General features: G+C 43.5%; 1 protein-coding gene across 3 annotated transcripts in view; it reads left to right on the forward strand.

Annotated features, from left to right (window-relative positions):
• PHF20 (PHD finger protein 20) overlaps positions 1-20,021 on the forward strand; it is a 1,067,420-nt gene that overhangs the window by 523,377 nt on the left and 524,022 nt on the right. For all 3 annotated transcript variants that reach the window (XM_078652233.1, XM_078652235.1, XM_078652234.1), the window contains exon 12: positions 9,870-10,556. In XM_078652233.1, coding sequence (XP_078508359.1) covers positions 9,870-10,556 — 687 coding nt within the window. The remainder of the gene's footprint in view (positions 1-9,869; positions 10,557-20,021) is intronic.

Below are 20,021 nucleotides of genomic sequence, written 5' to 3' on the forward strand. Positions count from 1 at the left end.
TAAAAAGCTCTTAGCCCATATGCCTATCCCATTTTGTTCATTCAAACTCCCAAAAGGTGGTATCCAGTAAAAGAACCCAAGTACTGCTCTTTTAATTTACCTGCCAGTGTACATAGAATACCTGTGAGTCTCCCCATATGTCCTGGACAAGCTTGTGATTTGTTCCCAACTAGCTGCTTTCTACTAATTGTTTTATGCAGTAGCTTGGACCAGTTTTACATTATTTCATGTTAAATTTTGCACCAGCGATTTGGGGTGGCAGTTTTTCAGTATGCATGATAGTCCTGAGACTGGTCTTGTATATTTGCCACAACAGTGATCGAATAGTCAACACCACCTTTGCATCTTGTTTGGACTAAACCAGGTGCCAACTTTGTAATATCTGAAGAGAGCTTATGGGCACTATTGCTTTGTAGCCTAGTAGCACAGTGGTTCAGTTGGACCCCTGTTTTAGTATTGAAGCAACATTGTGTATAAACAATTACATAACTTTATTATTACAGTGTATCCCAATATTGATTCTTCCTTGCATGTATATTGGTATTGTTTGACATAATTGAGTGTTTTATAGGGTGAACTGTTGTTCACACTTAACAGGCTAATTAATTCAAGCAACCTTTCTGAATCATGTAATTAGTGTTTCCTTTGAGAAGCTACTGTTCTGCAATGAATGTATCCAAGCTCTCAAGTGAGACACAGGCCAACATCTTGGCATACCTGTCACACTTAGGATATCCTATGCCCAGACGTGGGTAGGAGTATTACACATTTTTAGTGCTGGGGCAACACAACCAATTTTAGGTGTTCACCTTTTGACTCAAATCTGCTTCCCGAATTCATACAAAGTGCCTAGTGCTGGTTGCAGCATTCCTGCGGTGAACGGGTTACCAGGTACATCTGTACTTGTCTGACTGGCTGGTCAAAGGGTTTATCGAAAGAAGAAGCGAATGTCTCCGACTGCCTGCTTCACCTTGATCAACAAATTTGTTCTGGTGCTAAACAGGCAAAAATACTTCCATTGACACAGTTACGAGACATCTGGTTTTGGGAGTCATTCTAGATACTCACATGTGTAAATCCAGCAGAGAGGATGGTGAAACTGCAGGTGATGGTAAACATATTCTGTTCCAAACAAATTGTTTGGCAAAATATACAAGTCCCTAGACTTATGTCCTTAGGCATTGGTGTGATAGAACTTGGCCAGCTGAGGAGGAGGTCCATAGAGCATGAGTTGGACCATTAGTGGAGTCCGCTACAGGGCTTATACAGTCAGGAGGTGACGAGAAGTCTCAAATAGGCATTGCTATGTTGGAGGTTCCCATCAAATATGAATGTTGGTCTTCCATTCCAAACCTCGACACACAGAAGAGTGATGACCACAGACACATTTATCGAAGGATGGGGACCCCATATGCAAAAAGTAATAACCAGGGGCCTAAGGTCAGGCATGGAGAAGCATCAGCTCCATATCCACACCCTCAAGCTTTGTTAAAAAATGCCTATCATTATTTGTCCCAAGACTAGTTGGAAAAGCTGCTCTCATCAAGATGGGCAACACAAACTCGATATACTGCATCGCAAAGCAAGGAAGAACTTTCCCATTCTCTGTCTGAAGAGGCACAGATGCGGTGGAGGTGAGTCCTCTCCAACAAGGTAGATATCGCAGAGGAGCATTTCCCGGGATGCTAAAACGATCAGGCAGATGTGTTTAACTGCTCTGTGTCACACTGCCATGAAGTGGAGCTGCACCAAGACCAACTGGATTACATATTTCGTGTATGGGGCTGTTCCACGTTGATGTATTTTCCACTTCTCAAAAGAAAAAATTCCAGTACTACACCCATAGGTTCTGTCAACCAGAATCCAGGGGCAATGCCTTTCCGGTGACATGTTTAACCGTCTTCAAATACATCGTTCCTCCATTTCTCATGAGCCCTAGAGTGCTGGGGAAGGCAAAGGCAGACTACTGTTTCTTGTTCCTTATTGCTGTGGCCTTGGCCCTGCCAGTTACTGGTACAGCAACCACCTGAGTAAATCCGTGCATCCAACAATCAGGCTGAGGAAAGATCCCAAGCTCCTCCTCAGACACAATGGTGAGATCCTTCATTATAATCTTGAGTCACTGAGCCTCACTGCCTGGTACCTCACCACTTAGTGTAAGCCATCTGAATATCCCTTTGGCCAATTTAGTCAGTGCATCAGAATGCAGGAATATTCGGGTACAGTGATGAACACCAACAACTATCAATACCCACAGCATTAAATGAAAGAATTGTCTGCATTGCTGCAAAGGTAGGAGTTTGGGCCTGCAAAGTTCTTTCCTACCTGATGGAAATAGAAGAAAGTGGACTGAAATACTTATCAGTGAAAGTCCATCTCGCAACAATTTCAAGATTCAGGAGAGCAGAAAACTAAACAGTTTTTAAAAGGGCGTTTTAGGGCCTTCCCACGTGTATGATACCCTTCAGTGCCATGGAAGCAGAATATGGTACTGAGTGAACTCATGCTGGCTCCCTTTAAACTGATGTTTAAAGCGCACCTTAAGTTGGCAGACCGCTCTATTGCTTGCCCTCACATCAGTAGGAGTGTTATAGGCATTTACTATAAATAGTCCTTTCTACAATTGAGCAAGGACATAGAATAATTTTACTGACATCCTGAAGTTCATCCCTAAAGTTTCTACATAATTTTATTTGAATCAACCTGTAATCTTCAAGTCATTTTTCTTAAAATCTGACATCAGCAGAGAATCTTTACACGTCCTGGATATCTTCAGGCATATCAGATTTTACATGGACAAAACAAAAGACTTGTATGCATAATTCCAGCTGTTTTATGTCCTCTGGCCATCCAGGGAGAGGCTGACACTTTCCAAACAGGTAATCACATGTTAGCGGCTGTCTGCCTGCGTCGCCTTGTGCCACAGCAAAGTGAAGCTTCCACCTCAGACCAAATCGAGGGCGCACCCCACTGTAGTAATAAAGTACCGCAAATAAATAAGTAATCCAGTTGAAATAAGTTGGAAGTTTATTCCATATTAATGAGCACGTCCTAATACATCAGCTGCCTGCATGAACTGATAATCAGTGCATTACCAGAACATACTACAACATAGAACCTAGCGATTCAAAAGAGTACAACTTGCATGCTTAAAGGGAAATGCACAATACCTAATAAGATACTACAGTAATAAGACAAATGAGGCATAATATAGTAACAAAGCACATACTACATATCTTCCCTTTTTCAAACAAACAAAAAATAATAAAAAAAAAAATACTTATACACTATAAATTCCTTACATTTCATAGGTTTCTTCAACAGTTCTTCCAAACGAGGATTTCTGATTAACAGTTGCATCATTGTCTTTATCATTGTTAATACAACAATCCTCTGCAATTACATTCTCTTCTAAAGAACTAGATGGTAAATCTTGAGTAAAGTGATCTTCATAACCATTCATATTCTTTTTATCATTCTCATGCTTGTCAAAACACCAGAAATGTCCACGTGAATTGTCTATACAAATCTTATCACAATCACTAGGATCACCAAAGGTCGTGTCAAGGCTGAACGACTAAGATGCCATTTCTCACCATTTTCCAAGGTAACAGAATTCTGATGAACTTTAACAATTTTCTTTGGAGAACTAAACTTACTCTGACCTTTACAAACCCTCCTAGGATTTTAAATGGAAACCCATTGCCCAACATGCAATTGAACTGGTTTAGATCCATGTTTGGTATCATAATAAATCCTATTTTTAGTTTGGGACAGAGCAAGATTAGATTTTACTTCATCAACATCATAAAAACACATTTCATTCTTCTTCATCCAACTAGGATTAGTTTTAGAGGACGGTTTTCTACATCTCATAAGAGAAAATGGGCTCATACCTAAAGATGGATGGGGTGTCACACGATAAGCCCATAACATTTTCAACAACTCACTGTTTCACCCAAGTTTAGATTTAATGTACAATTGAAAAGTACTTTTAATAATTCGGGTAAGTCTCTCCACAACTCCATTGCAAGAAGGATGATACAACGGAGACCGTTTATGCTTATTTCCTTTAGAGACAAAGAACAAATGCATTTCTTTAGACTTGAATTGTGTGCCATTGTCCGTAAGAATAGATGCAGGATAGCCTTCTTGAACAAACATTTTTTTCTAAAAATTCAATAACACCAACATCATTAACTTAATCAACAACCTTTAATTCAAACCACCTTGAAAACAAATCCACCACAACTATGATACATTTTACTGTTTGATCAAACCAATTGATAGGACCCATAATGTCCATCGCAAATCCTCCCAAGGAAGATTAGGGAAAGTCACTTCCCCCAATGGTGGATTAAAAGTCTTCTTAGATTTATCAGAAGTCTCACAACTGACACATTCCCTTACGAATTTCTCAATTTTGCCATCCATTCCAGGCCACCAATACTGATCCCTCACTCTAGATTTAGTACGAGAAATCCCTGGATGACCTTCATGAGACAACTGTACAATTCTGTCCCTTAAAGACTCTGGAGGAATTATTTTATCACCCCTGCTAAGAAAATGATCATACACAGAAAGCTCGTCTCTGACTTCCCAAAAACCTCTCAAAACATAGTCTAATTTTTTTTTTTTGTGAAATCATTCCAACCAGAAACAACTTTAGACTTTACAATACTCAAAGTACTGTCATCAGAATCAGCTTTAATCCACTGCTCTAGGAAATAGAATCAAAAACTTTGTCATTTGCAACTACACTAGCAACCGAGAAATCGTTCCAAGAGTTCCTATCAGCTTCAATAATAGGTAAGGAAAACCTACTCAAAAAATCCGCAATGACATTTTTAGCCCCTGGAACATACTTAACCTCAAACAAGAAATCTTGTAGGCGCATAGATAACCTTGCTATCCTAGCAGTAGCTTTAAAAAGGCCATCAGTAGTTAGTAACTTTGTAAGTGGTTTGTGATCAGATCTAACATAGAAGAATTTCCCCCACACAAATTTTCTAAAATGCTCTAGTGCCCACACAACAGCTAATGTTTCTCTCTCAATCACGGAATACTTTTCTTCCGTGGGAGTCAAAGACCTGGAAGCGAAAGCAATTACCACTTCTTGACTGTACTCAGAAATTTGACGCAAAACTGCCCCCAAGCCCTTTGAACTAGCATCCGTGGTAACAAATGTGGTGGCAGCTGGATCAAAACCTTGAAGATTTGGAGCACAACATATGGCTTTCTTTATAAGATCAAAAGCTTGCTGACATTCTTCAGACCACACAAAGGAAACCTTGTTCTTTAGTAAACTCCTCATATGGTATGTTTTTTCAGAAAAGTTAGATACAAACTTAGAATAAAATTCTGCCAAGCCCAAGAATGACCTTAAATCATCCTTGGACTTAGGAGAAGGAGCATCCAAAATAGCCCTAATTAATTTAGTTTTTGGTCTAATACCCTGCTCTCCAATCTCGTGCCCTAAGTATACCACTTTATTTTCTGAGAATTTGCATTTAGAAACCTCAGCAGTAAGACATCTTTCATCAAGGATACGTAGAACGTTCCTTAATCTCGAGTCATGCTGAGAAGAATTCTTACCCATGATGAGTATATCATCTTGAAAAAAGATGACGCCATGCAATTCTCTAAAAAGCTGTGACATAAGCCTTTGGAATACCGCGGCGGCGGAAGCCAAACCAAACGGCATTCGACGAAAACGGAAACCTCCAAAGGGGGTACAAAATGCTGTCAGGTCTCTGCAAGAATGGTGCAACGAAATTTGGTGATACGCTGAAGATAAATCCAACGTAGAAAAGTACTTCGCACCACGAGTTAATTACAACATTTCATCGATCCTGGGCAAAGGATACTGATCAACGATTATATTTTGGTTCAAATTGCGAAGATCAACACATAAGCGGCTTCGATGGGTTGAATAATACCATTCTCTTGTAACTTCAACAATTCACTTCTGACTTCATCTTTGACGATCAAAGGAATATTGCGAACCTTATGAATTTTCGGAATTGCATTACTTTTCAATCTAATAAGATGTGAAATCCCTTGAATTGATCAATCTTACCTGAGAACACTTTGGGAAATTCCTTTAGGACCCAATTTTTTGTGTCAACACACACACCAGTAACAAGAACTTGTTCAGGGCTGATTGGATCAAGAACAATATGTAGCGATTTCTGATCCCTCCAACCTAAAACAGAAAGACCATAAATAGCAACATACAATTTACAAAAAGCAGTACGACTCTTAAATTCGAACATTAAAGAACAAAATCCCAACATCTCAATTTTGTTACCAGTGAAGCTGTCAGGTGAAACATCAGTAGGTTCAAGATGAGGACCCAAATCGCTAACTAATTCCTTCTCCCATACATCTTTGTTAACGATTGTAAACTGTGAACCTGAATCTGCTTCAACCTGCACAGGGATTCCACCAAATTTAACGATGCATAAAGGTTTACTTTTAACACATTCATAAACTCTCAAAACAATATTACACTGAATTTTCCCTGCGATATGAGATGAAGAATTATTGAAGTCAGAATCACAGTCAGAAGAATCAGTGTCATTAATACAGGAAACTTTGGGTCGTTGGGATGAACTCCTGTTGCATACTTTAGCATAATGGCCCAAAACTCCACAATTAGAACATTTCACAGATCTTGCAGGACATTTGTCAAATCCAGCGTTGTGATTCTTATCTCCACAACGATAACAAGCAAAAGAAGAATAATTTTTATTGTAAGTTTGCTTAAAGAATGGTTTCTGATTGAAAGATCCCTTTTGGAAACCCTTATTGGTCTGAAATTTTTTGTAATTCTTTTTTTTTTTGACACTTCTTTACTGCTTTCGTTGACAGAAACCTTGTTAACAGCGGAAGTAGAAGTAGAAGTGATTGAAGATTCAGATTGTTCTGAAAGAGCCTTAGAACTCCTGTCTGAAAGCTCAGCTTTTTTCAATAATGAAATTACATCTTTCAGACTAGATTCTCCTTCAATCCAAAGTCTATCTTGGATACTTTTATTTCTTGAGCACACAACAACTTGGTCGCGAATAAGTTCATCATGCAAAACACCAAATTTGCAATGCATAACCAGCAATTTTAACTGCGAAACATACTCCTCTACAGACTCATTCTCCAACTGTTTTCTTTTGAAGAATGCTCGTCTAGTGACACCAATACATACAGTAGGTGAATAATGTTCAGTCAAATCAGAGAGAGCTGCATTAAAAATGTCAATATCACCTGATCTATCTGGTTTCTGCATCTGGTTGTAAACTCTTAATCCTTCTGGACCAAGACTATGCAAAAGCATCCTCATTTTACATTCTGGTGTTAAGTTTCCAACATTATCCTCTAAAGTGGCTATATAATTAAGGAAATAATCTTTCCATTCAGACCACTTAATGATTGGTTCGCCAGGAGAAGTCAAAAATTCTTTTGGAGTACTGATATTAATGTTAATGCAGGAAGAAGATAACGAGCTGCTTGAAGTAGAACTAGTGGAAGCAGAATTGCCACTCGAATTGTTATTACTCATGTTCTTAACCAAAAAATTGGTATAAAACCCAAAATTTGTAATTAAAAGGAAAATAAACGGAATAAGCTCACAATGTAGGTGATATTGCACAAACGTTGCTCAATTCAGTAGAAGAGTTGAAGTATTGAAGAATTGATGTGCTCAAATGCTGAAAAACGCTCCGAAAACACTTCTAGAGAATCCAAGTTGGAGGCACGCACATACGTTACTGACGTGACCTCCGACGTGCGCTACTTCCTTTGCACCTAAGGTCGCTAAGCAATGTAAACGTAGACTTTAAGCGCTTGTGAAGAACACAACGTACGTTGCTAAGCGTTGAAGAAGTTCGAGGGTGCGGGCAACACCAAACAAAATTTTGAAGGTACACAAAGCTAGATTTCTCTTAGTAAATGTTAAATAACATAAAATCAACGAGAGGCGTTCTGTTTGTTTTTAAAGAATAAAACCAATCCATCGATGTACTCACGATTCGAAGCAGCCAATCAATGTAGAAGAAGCATGACCGAACTTTTTCAGAATAATAGGAAGTAATCTTCTAACACTGTAGAAAGCGTTGGCTTAAACTTATTAAACTTGAAATGCTGAAAAATAATTCCAAGGTTTAATATCAAAATTGATGAAGAAGTAAAAAAAAAATCCCCCAAAAATAATCTCGAATCTTTCCTCGGTTCTTTGACAATCCCGATCGTCGCCAGTTTTTGTAGTAATAAAGTACCACAAATAAATAAGTAATCCAGTTGAAATAAGTTGGAAGTTTATTCCATATTAATGAGCACGTCCTAATACATCAGCTGTCTGCATGAACTGATAATCAGTGCATCACTAGAACATTGAACCTAGCGATTCAAATGAGTACAACTTGCATGCTTAAAGGGAAATGCACAATACCTAATAAGCTACTACAGTAACAAGACAAATGAGGCATAATATAGTAACAAAGCAATACTACACCCACCCAAAGCATGACAAGGACTTCTGCCATCTACACGGTCTTAACAGGTCATCTGTAGTGCAGCCATGTGGCAGAACAGACACACCTTCACCGAGCAGTGCTGCTTGGATGGGAACACTGCAACTGACTTCACAATGGGGAAGGCATTATTCTGCAACTTGTTTAAGTAAAGACGAGCCTGCTTCCTAGTTTATTCAAATGAACTAGACTTTGCTTCTGAAGGTGAGGACAGACTGAGAAAGAAATTGACGTTGGTTCCCATGGCTCCACTTTTCCTTTCCAGCTACCCCCATTGCCAAATCAGGTCATTTTTGGACAGGAAATGTTGATGGTATCCACATGCGATTTGGGCTCCTTCCTATCTGAAGCGCTAGGCTCAACCCCTCAAGTAAGGTACCATTTTTATCTTAAGACTTGGGGAAACGCAGGGGGTTAGGACATTTGTGGCTCCCTGTCGATTCCAGAACTTTCCATCGTACAGATGTGAGGAAAATGAGTTATTAGGCATAGTTTGAAGTTTGCAAGACTTTTGTGTAAAAAATACTTCTTAAAACCACACAAGTCAACCTCCCCTGGACAGCCACAGGTGTCCAGTTTTCAGAAATGTCTGGTAGGTTTCCATGGGTCCGAACGACTTCAGTGCGGATCTGCACAACACCAGCTGCTGGTGCGCAGGAGCACTGATCTAAAGTGTCCTGACCCAGTCTGATCCTTGGGGAATATTCAAAAGGTGAGTAATCTGTGGTTAGGTAGAATATATACCAGGAAGATCATTACTGAAGGTAAGTAAATTGTTTAATAAGGTGAGTGTTTATATCGAGCCCCAAAAACAACAAATGGTCCACCTCTTGTTTTGACCATCTGGCTGCCTCTGTCAATTATCGGTTTGTTTCATCAAGTCCTTGGCTTCAACAGCTAGGTGCAAAAAGTGTGAGCTGCAGGCTTTCACAGTTCAAAACTAGTGCATCAAGTAGTGCCTTTCCTGCCTCCTGCTCTGCACCCTACAAATGTGATGTTATTCTGTAAAGCTTTATCGTCGCAAACCCCCTTTGCTGGAGAAATAACATTTCAGGACCTTCATATATTTGCATTCCATAAGGGGGAAACGCATACATTTGGTCAGAACTAAGATGTAAAAACATGAAACTGGCCAGCTTCATCACCACTTCCTCATTGACACACCACAAATATGCTGCTATGCTTTGCATTATGGCCCAATGGTTACCATTACTGGCCCTTTTAAGATGTCCTTAATTCTGGGCAAATTGCATGTGTATATGCATTTGTGCATTTGGTGTGTTTTAATGTCTAGCATTTAAGATTGCATACAAATCTTCTCCCTTTCCCTTATTTTTGTTTTAGTTACACAGGAGTGTTTGTGTGATCAGATTTCATCTATGGAAACAAAACCGTTCTTGCACTCTGAGCCATGTGAAATTACTGGTATAGAAATAAGCAGCACAACTATAAACGAAAATCCTGAAAGCTATGCACTAGAAGAAAAACCTGAAATAAAAGCACTAGATGGAAAAACTGATTGCAAAGAACTAGAAGATGAAAACGAATGCCAGTCACTAGAAAATATAACTGAAAGCAAACCAATTGAAGATGAAAATGAAATTCAGTCACTAGAAAGGAAAACTGAAAGCAAAGCAATAGAAGAACAATCTGAAAGTGAAGCATTTGAAGGAAAAACTGAAAATGAAGCTTTAGAGAGGCAAACTGAAAGTGAAGCTCATGAAGGAACAACTGAAAGTGAAGCATTAGAAGCAAAAACTGAAGGCGTAGACGTAGAAGTAAAAACTGAAGGTGAGGGAGTAGAAGGAAAAACTGAACATTATGGAGTAGAAGGAAAAACTGAACATTATGGAGTAGAAGGAAAAACCCATTGTGAAGCAGTAGAAAGAAAGACTGAATGTGAAGCCGTAGGAGAAAGAACTGAAAGCAAAGCAGTAGAAGAAAAAACGGAAAGTGTTGCAGCTGAAGTAAAAACTGAAAGCAACAACGGTCTTAAACCAACTGATGGGAAAGTGACTACACCTTTGCAAGGTAACTTGGCAATATAATTTTACTTTTAATGTTTGTGATATAACAGGCTTTCCAACTTTTACATCTGTGCCGCCGAAGTTAATTTAAATTTATATACACCTGCTTTACATTTAAGTTGTATGTATATTGTATACATAATAGCGAGTAGCTTTTTGACAATTTAGTTTCCTTTTAAGTATTGTAGAATAGCACCTACAGTTTGATAGTGTAATTTGTCAGAGCAAGTGGGGTAACACTGGGTGGTTTGAACTTTGTGGATCCCTGCAGATTCCGTAAGTTTAAGTCACAGAAATGCAAGGAAAATGTGCGATTTAGTTAAAGTTTTGAGGCTTGCAGGGAATTGTGGGTAGGAAACAGTAGTAGGATCCAAGTGAGGCACTCTCTCGTGGACTCCACTGGGTGTCTACCTTTCAGAAATGTTTGGGTTTGGTAGGTTTCCGTGGGAGGGTGCAGAACTCAGGCACAAATATAGCAGCTACCCCCATTGCCAAATGAGGTCATTTTTGGACAGGTAATGTTGATTGTATCCACATTGCGATTTGGGCTCCTTCCTTTCGGAGGCGCTAGGCTCAAACACTCAAGTAAGGTACCATTTTTATCTGGAGACTTGGGGAAACGCAGGGTGTTAGGACATTTGTCTCCCTGTCGATTCCAGAGCTTTCCATCGCACAGATGTGAGGAAAAAGTGTTATTAGGCATAGTTTGAAGTTTGCAAGACTTTTGAGTAAAAATATACTTCTTAAAACCACACAAGTCAACCTCCCCTTGACAGCCACAGGTGTCCAGTTTTCAGAAATGTCTGGTAGGTTTCCATGGGTGGCTCCCAAACCCAGGCCCAAGTATTGCAGCTACCCCTATTGCCAAATCAGGTCGTTTTTTGACAGGGAATGTTGATGTTTCCACATTGCGATTTGGGCCCTTTCCTGTCATGGGCGCTAGGCCCACCCACACAATTGAGGTACCATTTTTATCGGGGGACTTGGGAGAAGGCTGGTTGGTAGGAAATTTGTGGCTCCTCGCTTTTTTCAGAACTTTTCATCACAGATATATGAGGAAAGTATATTTTGTAGGCAAAGTTTGAGGTTTGCACAGCTTTGGAGGTAAAAAATATTTTTTAGAACACAAGTCACACACACCGCCCTGGACACACTCAGGTGTATAGTTTTCAGAAATGTCACGTCATAATCTCTATAAGGTGGAATGGTTCCAGGTGAATGTAGCAACCCACCTTATCTCCTGAAACCACAGAAATGAGATATTTCAGGTATACTGAAGGTTCTGTAGTAGGGTATCTCTGTGTATAGTCATAATCTAGTGAATAGTCCCGCCCATGTGCGGGGACCCCGGAGAAATCAAAAATCTCTTAAACTGTCTTCTTTGAGGTCCTGCATAGACACTTAAGAGAAAATCAAAAACAGATAATGCAGCCTATAACTACAAGGCTACACTGGCCGGCACTCCATAATGAAGTGAAAAGGATAGCCAAATAAAATCAAATTTTACACATATTGCCAAGTTTCACCCATAGAGAAACTTCCCTTCACCCAAATCCTTGAAATGATAGAGAGGAAGGGTTGGACAGACAAGCCCCCATAGGCTGCCATTATGTGTCTGGAAAAGGTATACCGTGCCTTTAAGGAACTCTCCAGAGACCCTCGGTATCCCAGGATGCACAGCCAAAGTCCTTTTACTTTGTTCTTTTTTCCGGCTCCTGCTAGCAGGACCCTGGAGTATTGAGCTCTCCCTTTTTGGGTATTTCTTCAATTTTTGGCACTTTTCCAGTGTTTTGAGTGTTTCACTCGACGTCTGGGGTCTTCCTCTTCCTTTTGCTGTGTTTTTTAACCAGTTTTATCACCATTTTTTCAAAAAATGCCAGGCTTATTGACAAGTGCCTTGAGTGTGATAGGAAGAAGGCCAAATGTGACCCCCACAGAGTATGCATACTGTCTCCCTTCCAGCCACGTCCCTGACTCCTGTGATATCTGTCACTCTTTCTCCAGGAGGACCCTGCGTGACAGGGAGAAGACTAGTCTCCAAGGCCTGGAGCAGAAGAGACATCAGGAAACAGGTGGGACTTCTGGGCATGGAGGGACTCAGTCATCGTCCTCTGCCCGTGCTTCGGCCTCTGGGGGGCTCCCCAGTCAAGAAAAGGCCCAGAAAAGGCACCGATCCCGGTCGTCGTCGAGAGGTATGACCACCATCTGCTCTCCGTCAACCCAGGGCTCTTGGTCCAAGCGGCATCGCCGTTCGACGTCGAGGGGCAGGTCATCGAGACCTCGGACGAGGTCGACGTCGAGGACTTCAGCGCCGTCGACACACCATCGACGTCGAGATGAGTCCAGGAGGCGACGGCACTCGTTGTCGAGGCTATACCGCCGTCAAAGTCGACACGATGGTCGACGTCAAGAAGAGGCAAGTCGACGTTGAGGAGAAGACATTCAACGTCGAGGAGTTTATCGACGTCTAGAAGATCAACGTCGAGAAGTAGAAAGTCGAAGAGGTCGAGGAAAGAAAAATTGACGACGAGGAGACGTTCAAGGCCCAGGACAGTGTCCCCTGCCTCAGTGGTCAGTCTGTCGTCTTCATCGGTGAGTTCCCGGTCGCGGCGGCGCCGGCACTCGGCCTCAAAGAGGTCTGCCTCCAGAACATCTTCGAGGCCGGCTCAGAAGAAAAGAAGAGTGGTGAGGTCATCGGAATCTGAGTATTCACAGCCCTAGTCACCTCCCAAGACGCCTACGCCTCTACCACTGCCTCCAAGGATGCCTCCTCCGCATCCTCCTCCTCCTAATCCAGCAACGATTCCTCCTCCTCTGCTTCCACCGCCTCTTACACCACCTCTTCCTCCTCTTCCACCGCCTCCCTGGCCTCCACAACCTCGGCCTGGGGTTCCGGCTCCGCCTCCTCCAAAACCGGCGGCTCCGGCGAGACCCAGGAGATCTAGATCTAGGTCTAGAGGGAGGGATCGCACTCACAATAGACATCGCTCCTCCACAAGGTCCCGTCATCGCCATCGGAGGGACAGGTCGCGGTCCCATTACACAGACTCCTCAAGTGACCGGAGGTATTCTCCAACGTTATCGGATTACCCTCCTACGAGAGTGTCACCTGTGGACGACATTGTGACATTTCAGGAGGTGCTGCTGAGGGGGGCAGCGAAGTTAGGGATCACATTGACGGTACCCACTCTATCTACCTCTGTAATCTTTGAGACTTCGCACAAACGGCATCTCTCTCGCCCTTTGTTGCCCTTGGTGCCAGGACTGGAGGAACCGGCCATGGATCGGTTTCTGACCCCGGCCTCGGTGAAGTCGGCCCCATCTCGGCTGCAAAAGAAGTACAGGCCCCCGGATTCTGATCGGAGATCTTGAGGTCAGATCCTGTACCGGATTCTATCAACGTGACAGCAGCCAAGAAACAGCATGCTACTGCTCCGTCTTCTACGGAGCCTCCGGACAAGGAGAGCCATCAGATGGACTCAGCCGGACGGAAGGTTTGCGGTACGGCTGCCACCTCAATGAAAGCGGTGAGTGCCTCGGTGCTCTTGGGTCGCTATGACCGCTCCTTGTGGGAGTCTCTGCAACAGTGTATTGAGCTCCTCCCGAGGGATAGGAGGGAAGACTTCCAGGAGATATTGAACGAGGGCATGATGGTCTCCAATCAAGTCATCAGCTCTGCGGCGGACGCCTCTCTCCTGGCGGCTCATGGTTATTGCCATGGCATCAATTTAAGACGCCAGTCCTGGTTGCGCCTTACCTCTCTTAAACCGGAGGCGCAACACAGTCGCAAATTTACCATTCTCTGGATCGACTCTCTTCGGGACCCATGCGGATGAGGAGATGGCCCGCATGAAGGCAGAAGTAGAGACATTGAAGGCCGTTGGTTTGCAGAAACGAAAGCAACAACGGAAGTCCTTCCGTCCGTTCCAGAGGAGGTATGGTTCCCAGAAGCGAGGACAAGGTCGTCAAGCTGGCCAGCAGCAACAACAGCAAGCGTCAGAGGGGCAGAGGCGGCCAGCAGTCCTCCTCGGGGAACAAGGGCCCGGCCGAGTCAAAGCCCTGGGGTGCTACTTCCCCCTCGTCCGTTACCCGCTCCGGTGGGGGGAAGCATACAAAATTACCTGGCAGAGTGGAGAAATATTACTCAGGACAAGTGGGTGCTGAATATTGTTTGCAATGGATACAGTATTCGTTTTATCAGCCCTCCTCCAGCAATTCCACCAGTTCGCTCGCAGTTCCAGCTGCGCCAGCTCCAAGCGGAGGCCGATACCCTGTTAAGAAAAAGGGCGATAGAAGACGTCCCTCTGTCTCGAAGGGGAAAGGGTCTATACTCCAGGTTCTTTCTGGTACGCAAGAAGGACAAGAACTAGTTCAGGCCTATTCTGGATTTGCGACAAGCAAACAAATGGATTCGCAGGAAGAAATTTTGCATGCTGTCCTTGCACCAGATTTATCCTCAGCTGCAACGAGGAGACTGGTTTTGTGCAATAGATCTGCAGGATGCGTACTTCCATGTGCCCATTGCACGGAAACACCGGAAGTTCCTGCGATTCCTAGTAGGCACCAATCACTATCAGTACACCGTACTACCGTTTGGAATGAAGTCTGCACCCAGGACTTTTTTAAAATGCATGGCAGTGGTGGCAGCGCACCTGTGAAAGAACAAGGTGTTTGTCTACCCATACCTGGACGACTGGTTGATCAAAGCCTCCACCTTCCAGGAAGCGACATTGCACTTCAACAGGACGACCGTTCTGTTGAGCCAGCTGGGGTTGCACATAAACATTTCCAAGTCAGTTCCGACTCCTGTCCAGTGCCTGCAGTACTTGGGAGCCTCCATCAATACTCTTTCAGCAAGCGTGTCTCCTTCGGAGGAGAGACGCTTATCGATCCTTCGGAAGGCTGGGTTCTCATAGCTGTTCCATCTACGACAGTGAGGACGGTGTCTTCTCTACTGGGGTCAATGGCCTCTTGCATCTTCCTCATGCCTCATGCACGCCTTCATATGAGGCCGCTGCAGGAATGTCTGGAGGATCAGTGGGACCAGAAGCGGGGGAGCTGGGAAGACCGGGTCCGGCTGCCCCTTCACGCTCAACAGTCCCTGAAATGGTGGTGCTCCGCAGAGAATCTCCTCAAGGGGGTTCCATTCCACAAGGACATTCCCATTCAGACTATCGTCACGGATGCTTCTCTCCACGGCTGGGGAGCGCATTCAGACCATCTACAGATCCAGGGAACTTGGTCCCCGGCGGAATCCACTTATCACATCAATTTCCTGGAACTCAGAGCTGTTCACTTGCAACTGAAGGCCTTTCATCCGTCCTTCTCCTTGCTTGTTCAGTCGGACAATACGACCACAATGTATTACATCAACAAGCAGGGAGGCTCGAGATCACGCACACTGTCACAAGAAGCACAGGCGATCTGGCGCTGGCTACTAGCCAGAGGGCTGACTATAACGGCTACCCATCTGCCAGGTGTGCAGAATGCTCAGGCGGATGCACTCAGCAGGCTGGTGCAAGAAAACCACAAGTGGGTCCTAAACAACGAGGTGCTAGGAAACATCTTCGACAGGTGGGGCACTCCAGACGTAGATCGGTTCACCACTGCTGAAAACAGAAAATGCAGAGACTTCGCCTCCAGGTACTACCAACCGGGGACTCTGGGGAACACGCTATAGATCAGCTGGTCAAACCGCTTTCTGTACGCTTTTCAACCCATTCCCCTGATTCCGGCGGTACTCATCAAGCTGTCTCAGTCCAGAGCATGAATGATCCTCATTGCTCCGGAGTGGCCCCGACAGTGGTGGTTCACGGACCTGCTTCACAGGTCTCTTCTTCCCCACCTGCGCCTACCGTGTCGGCCGGACCTTCTCACAAAGTTCGGGGGGCAGATGGTGCACCCCAACCTCTCCTCGTTGAGTTTTGCGGCATGGCTCCTGAGATAGTGCAATATGGACTCCTGAATCTTCCTGAAGATTGCATGGATATACTCAAGGAGGCTAAGCGGCCTTCCACTAGGACTTCCTATGCCTACAAGTGGAAGAGGTTCTGCATCTGGTGCACTTCCAAGAACTATGATCCGACGACCTGCAAGGAAGATGTCATCCTTCCATACCTTTTGCATTTGGCTCAATCTGGCCTTAATTTTCATTCTATTAAGGTTCACCTCGCAGCATTAACTGCGTACAGGAAATGCCCTTCAGACATTCTTCTTCCAAATTCCTTTGATTAAAGATTTTTGGGAAGGATTGAAGAAAGTGTTTCCTCCTGTTCGACGTCCTTCGCCTTCATGGGAGCTGAATGTGGTGCTGTCCAGGTTGATGAAGGAACCTTTTGAACCTCTTCATAAGGCTACACTACAGCACTTATCATGGAAGGCGGCTTTCCTCGTGGCTATTACATCGGCCCGCAGGGTGAGTGAGATTCAGGCATTGTGTTGCCAAGAACCTTATACTGTATTTCATGCTGCTAAGATTGTGATGCGTACTCACCCTAAGTTCCTTCCTAAGGTGATTTCTGATTTCCATGTCAATCAGACTATAACTTTACCTACGTTTTTCCAAAATCCTTCCACCCCTAGCGGAAAGGTCTCCTCATTCCCTGGATGTCAGAAGGGTGTTGAAATTCTACTTGGATAAGACCAAGGACATTCGTAGGTCAGACCAATTGTTTGTCAATTATGGGTCAGTCAGGACTGATCTTGAATGAATGAATGAATGAAAGGCGTTTTATAACGCGCAAACTTAGCCCCAAGGGGCATCAAGGCGCAAAGACAGACACACAAATGTCCAAAACTACCAACTGCAAAATCAAAATACCGTTAGGGGCGGAGCCGCTAATATGCCTGAGAGAAAAGCCAGGTCTTCAGGTGCTTCCTAAAAACCACCAAAAAAGACTGGCTGGTGAGCTCCAGAGGGAGGGAGTTCCAAAGTTTTGGAGCCAAGATGGAAAATGCTCTACCTCCCCATTTAGCCTTCAAAAATCTAGGAACCGAGAGCATGTTCTTAGATGCCGAGCGGAGAGTTCTTTGAGGGGTGTAGACGCGTAAAAGGGACCTAATACCCTCTGAGCCATGAATTGCACCATGGGCTAGACAAAGGAGTTTGAAGGAAATCCGAGAGGAAATCGGAAGCCAGTGGAGGTCCCTTCTGGCCATGGTTACAGAAGCAAGCCTATTGAGGTGTTTTGCCACCTCAAAACAGTCCATCTCGAGGTGGATTGTGTCCTGTATCCAGTTATGTTCTCAGAAGGCAAACAAGACCCTAGGGGGTAAGCCTAAGGCTCATTCTACCAGGGGCAAAGCAGCTACAACGGCTTTGCTACGTAATGTTCCCATTGCAGTTATCTGCAGGGCTGCCACTTGGAAGTCGGTCCATACCTTTGGTAAACACTACTGTCTGGACTCTGATGCCAGGGCAGATGCTCAGGTTGGGCAGGCTTCGTTGAGAAATCTGTTTGCACAGTAGTGGTTGTCTTTTTCCTCCACCGCCGGATTGGTTGTTGAGATGGGCTTGCCATTCTATTCACTAGATTATGACTATACACAGAGATCCCCTACCACAGAAGAAGTAGTTTCTTACCTGTAACTCCAGTTCTGTAGTAGGGGTATCTCTGTTATAGTCATAAGCGCCCGCCCTCCTCCCCGGTGGAGAAAATGATAATGTACTGTATGCTACAGGCCTTGCTTTGTACACCTTCAAAAAGAACTGAAAGTAAAAGGACTTTGGCTGTGCATCCTGGGATACCTAGGGTCTCTGGAGAGTTCCTTAAAGGCACGTTATCCCTTTTCCAGACACATAATGGCAGCCTATGGGGGCTTGTCTGTCCAACCCTTCCTCTCTTCATTTCAAGGATTTTGGTGAAGGGAAGTTTCTCTATGGGTGAAACTTGGCAATATGTGTAAAATTTGATTTTATTTGGCTATCCTTTTCACTTCATTATGGAGTGCCGGCCAGTGTAGCCTTGTAGTTATAGGCTGCATTATTTGTCTTTGATTTTCTCTTAAGTGTCTATGCAGGACTTCAAAGAAGACAGCTTAAGAGATTATTTTTGATAGCTCCGGGGTCCCCGCACATGGGCGGGACTATTCACTAAATTATGACTATAACAGAGATACCCCTACTACAGAACTGGAGTTACAGGTAAGAAACTACTCCTTTCCCTGTTGATTCCTAGACCCAGGGTATAAATACTGTGATAGGAAGGACCATTTTTATTTGTAAGGAAATGCTTGCATTTGAAACAAGATTCTGAATACCAAATAAGATAATTTGTGTTTTACAAATGCAATTTATTTAACAAGGTTGATAATAGTGTGTTCTGCGATCACAAGACAGAGTAAGCTTACATATATTATTTAGGCAATGAGGACTGTGTAACAAAAAAAAAGCTTTGACCATATTGGGGAATTGCTCCCTCTCTAGGTGTACCCTAGGCCCCATTGATCACTAGGGTAGGCAATTGGGCTTTCTAATTCCATTCTCTACTATTAGGCCTGTTTTTTATCGTCTATCATCTGCCGTTATAAAAGGCTGTTGTCATTTTTGACGCGTTGGCAGTGACGTAATCCATACCTCTTGCAAAGTTCTGCCAGGCCCGGGAATCATGCCAGCATCTTTCAGCACTTCAGGAATGTGACAGGAAGGCTTACACTGCTCTGATCCGAGCTGAGTGCCTATCTCCAGCTCTCCTGCAAAGGGAGGACTCAGGTACTCTCATCCTGGTCAAGCAAATTCCCTGTGCCTGAGTTTCTCAGTCTCACACCTTTGCTCGGATTGACTGAGTGGTGGCTAGGGCCTAAAAATCCACAGCTCCCCACATTGTAAAAAAACATGGATTCTTCTGAATACAATACAATGTCTCTAGGACAAGTTTTGGGGTATATTGTGTTGCTGGTGCTAGGCCTAGCTACACAAGTGAGGTACCATTTTTGTTTGGAGATGTGTGGGAACAGAGCAGTAGAGTATTAGTTATGAACAATTCGATTTCTATGCTTTTTGCCTTCCAAATGTAAGCCAATGTGCTAGAAAGAAGAGCTTTTGCAAAATGTTACCCAAAAATTTAGAGATGTACAAATAACCACTGCTCGAATTTCAGTATCTGGTTTACGTTTAAAAAATGAATAGGTTTCCTTCTTACTGATTTTTCACTTTTTGCTCTATACGCCGACACAATGAAAAACCATGGCAAGGTGCAACTCAGTAGTTGACTTTGTACCTCAGGTTCTTGGATAACCTACAAACACTATCCCCACGACTGGAAGAGACAAGTGGACATAACAGTATATTGCTTCTGTAAAGTGGCAGTTGTGACAAGTTGCAGATATACGTATTGTCACAAATATTTTTCAATGTTATTTTTTTCAACAGTTAGTCTGAGAATCCGTGGAGGGATCTTCACAAATGACCCCTTGCTAAATTAAGAATGCTGTCTACTTTTAAGAAGTGTATAGCTTTCCGGTATCACCC

Source organism: Lissotriton helveticus, chromosome 7 (assembly GCF_964261635.1).
Source record: "Lissotriton helveticus chromosome 7, aLisHel1.1, whole genome shotgun sequence".
NCBI classification, from domain to species: domain Eukaryota; kingdom Metazoa; phylum Chordata; class Amphibia; order Caudata; family Salamandridae; genus Lissotriton; species Lissotriton helveticus.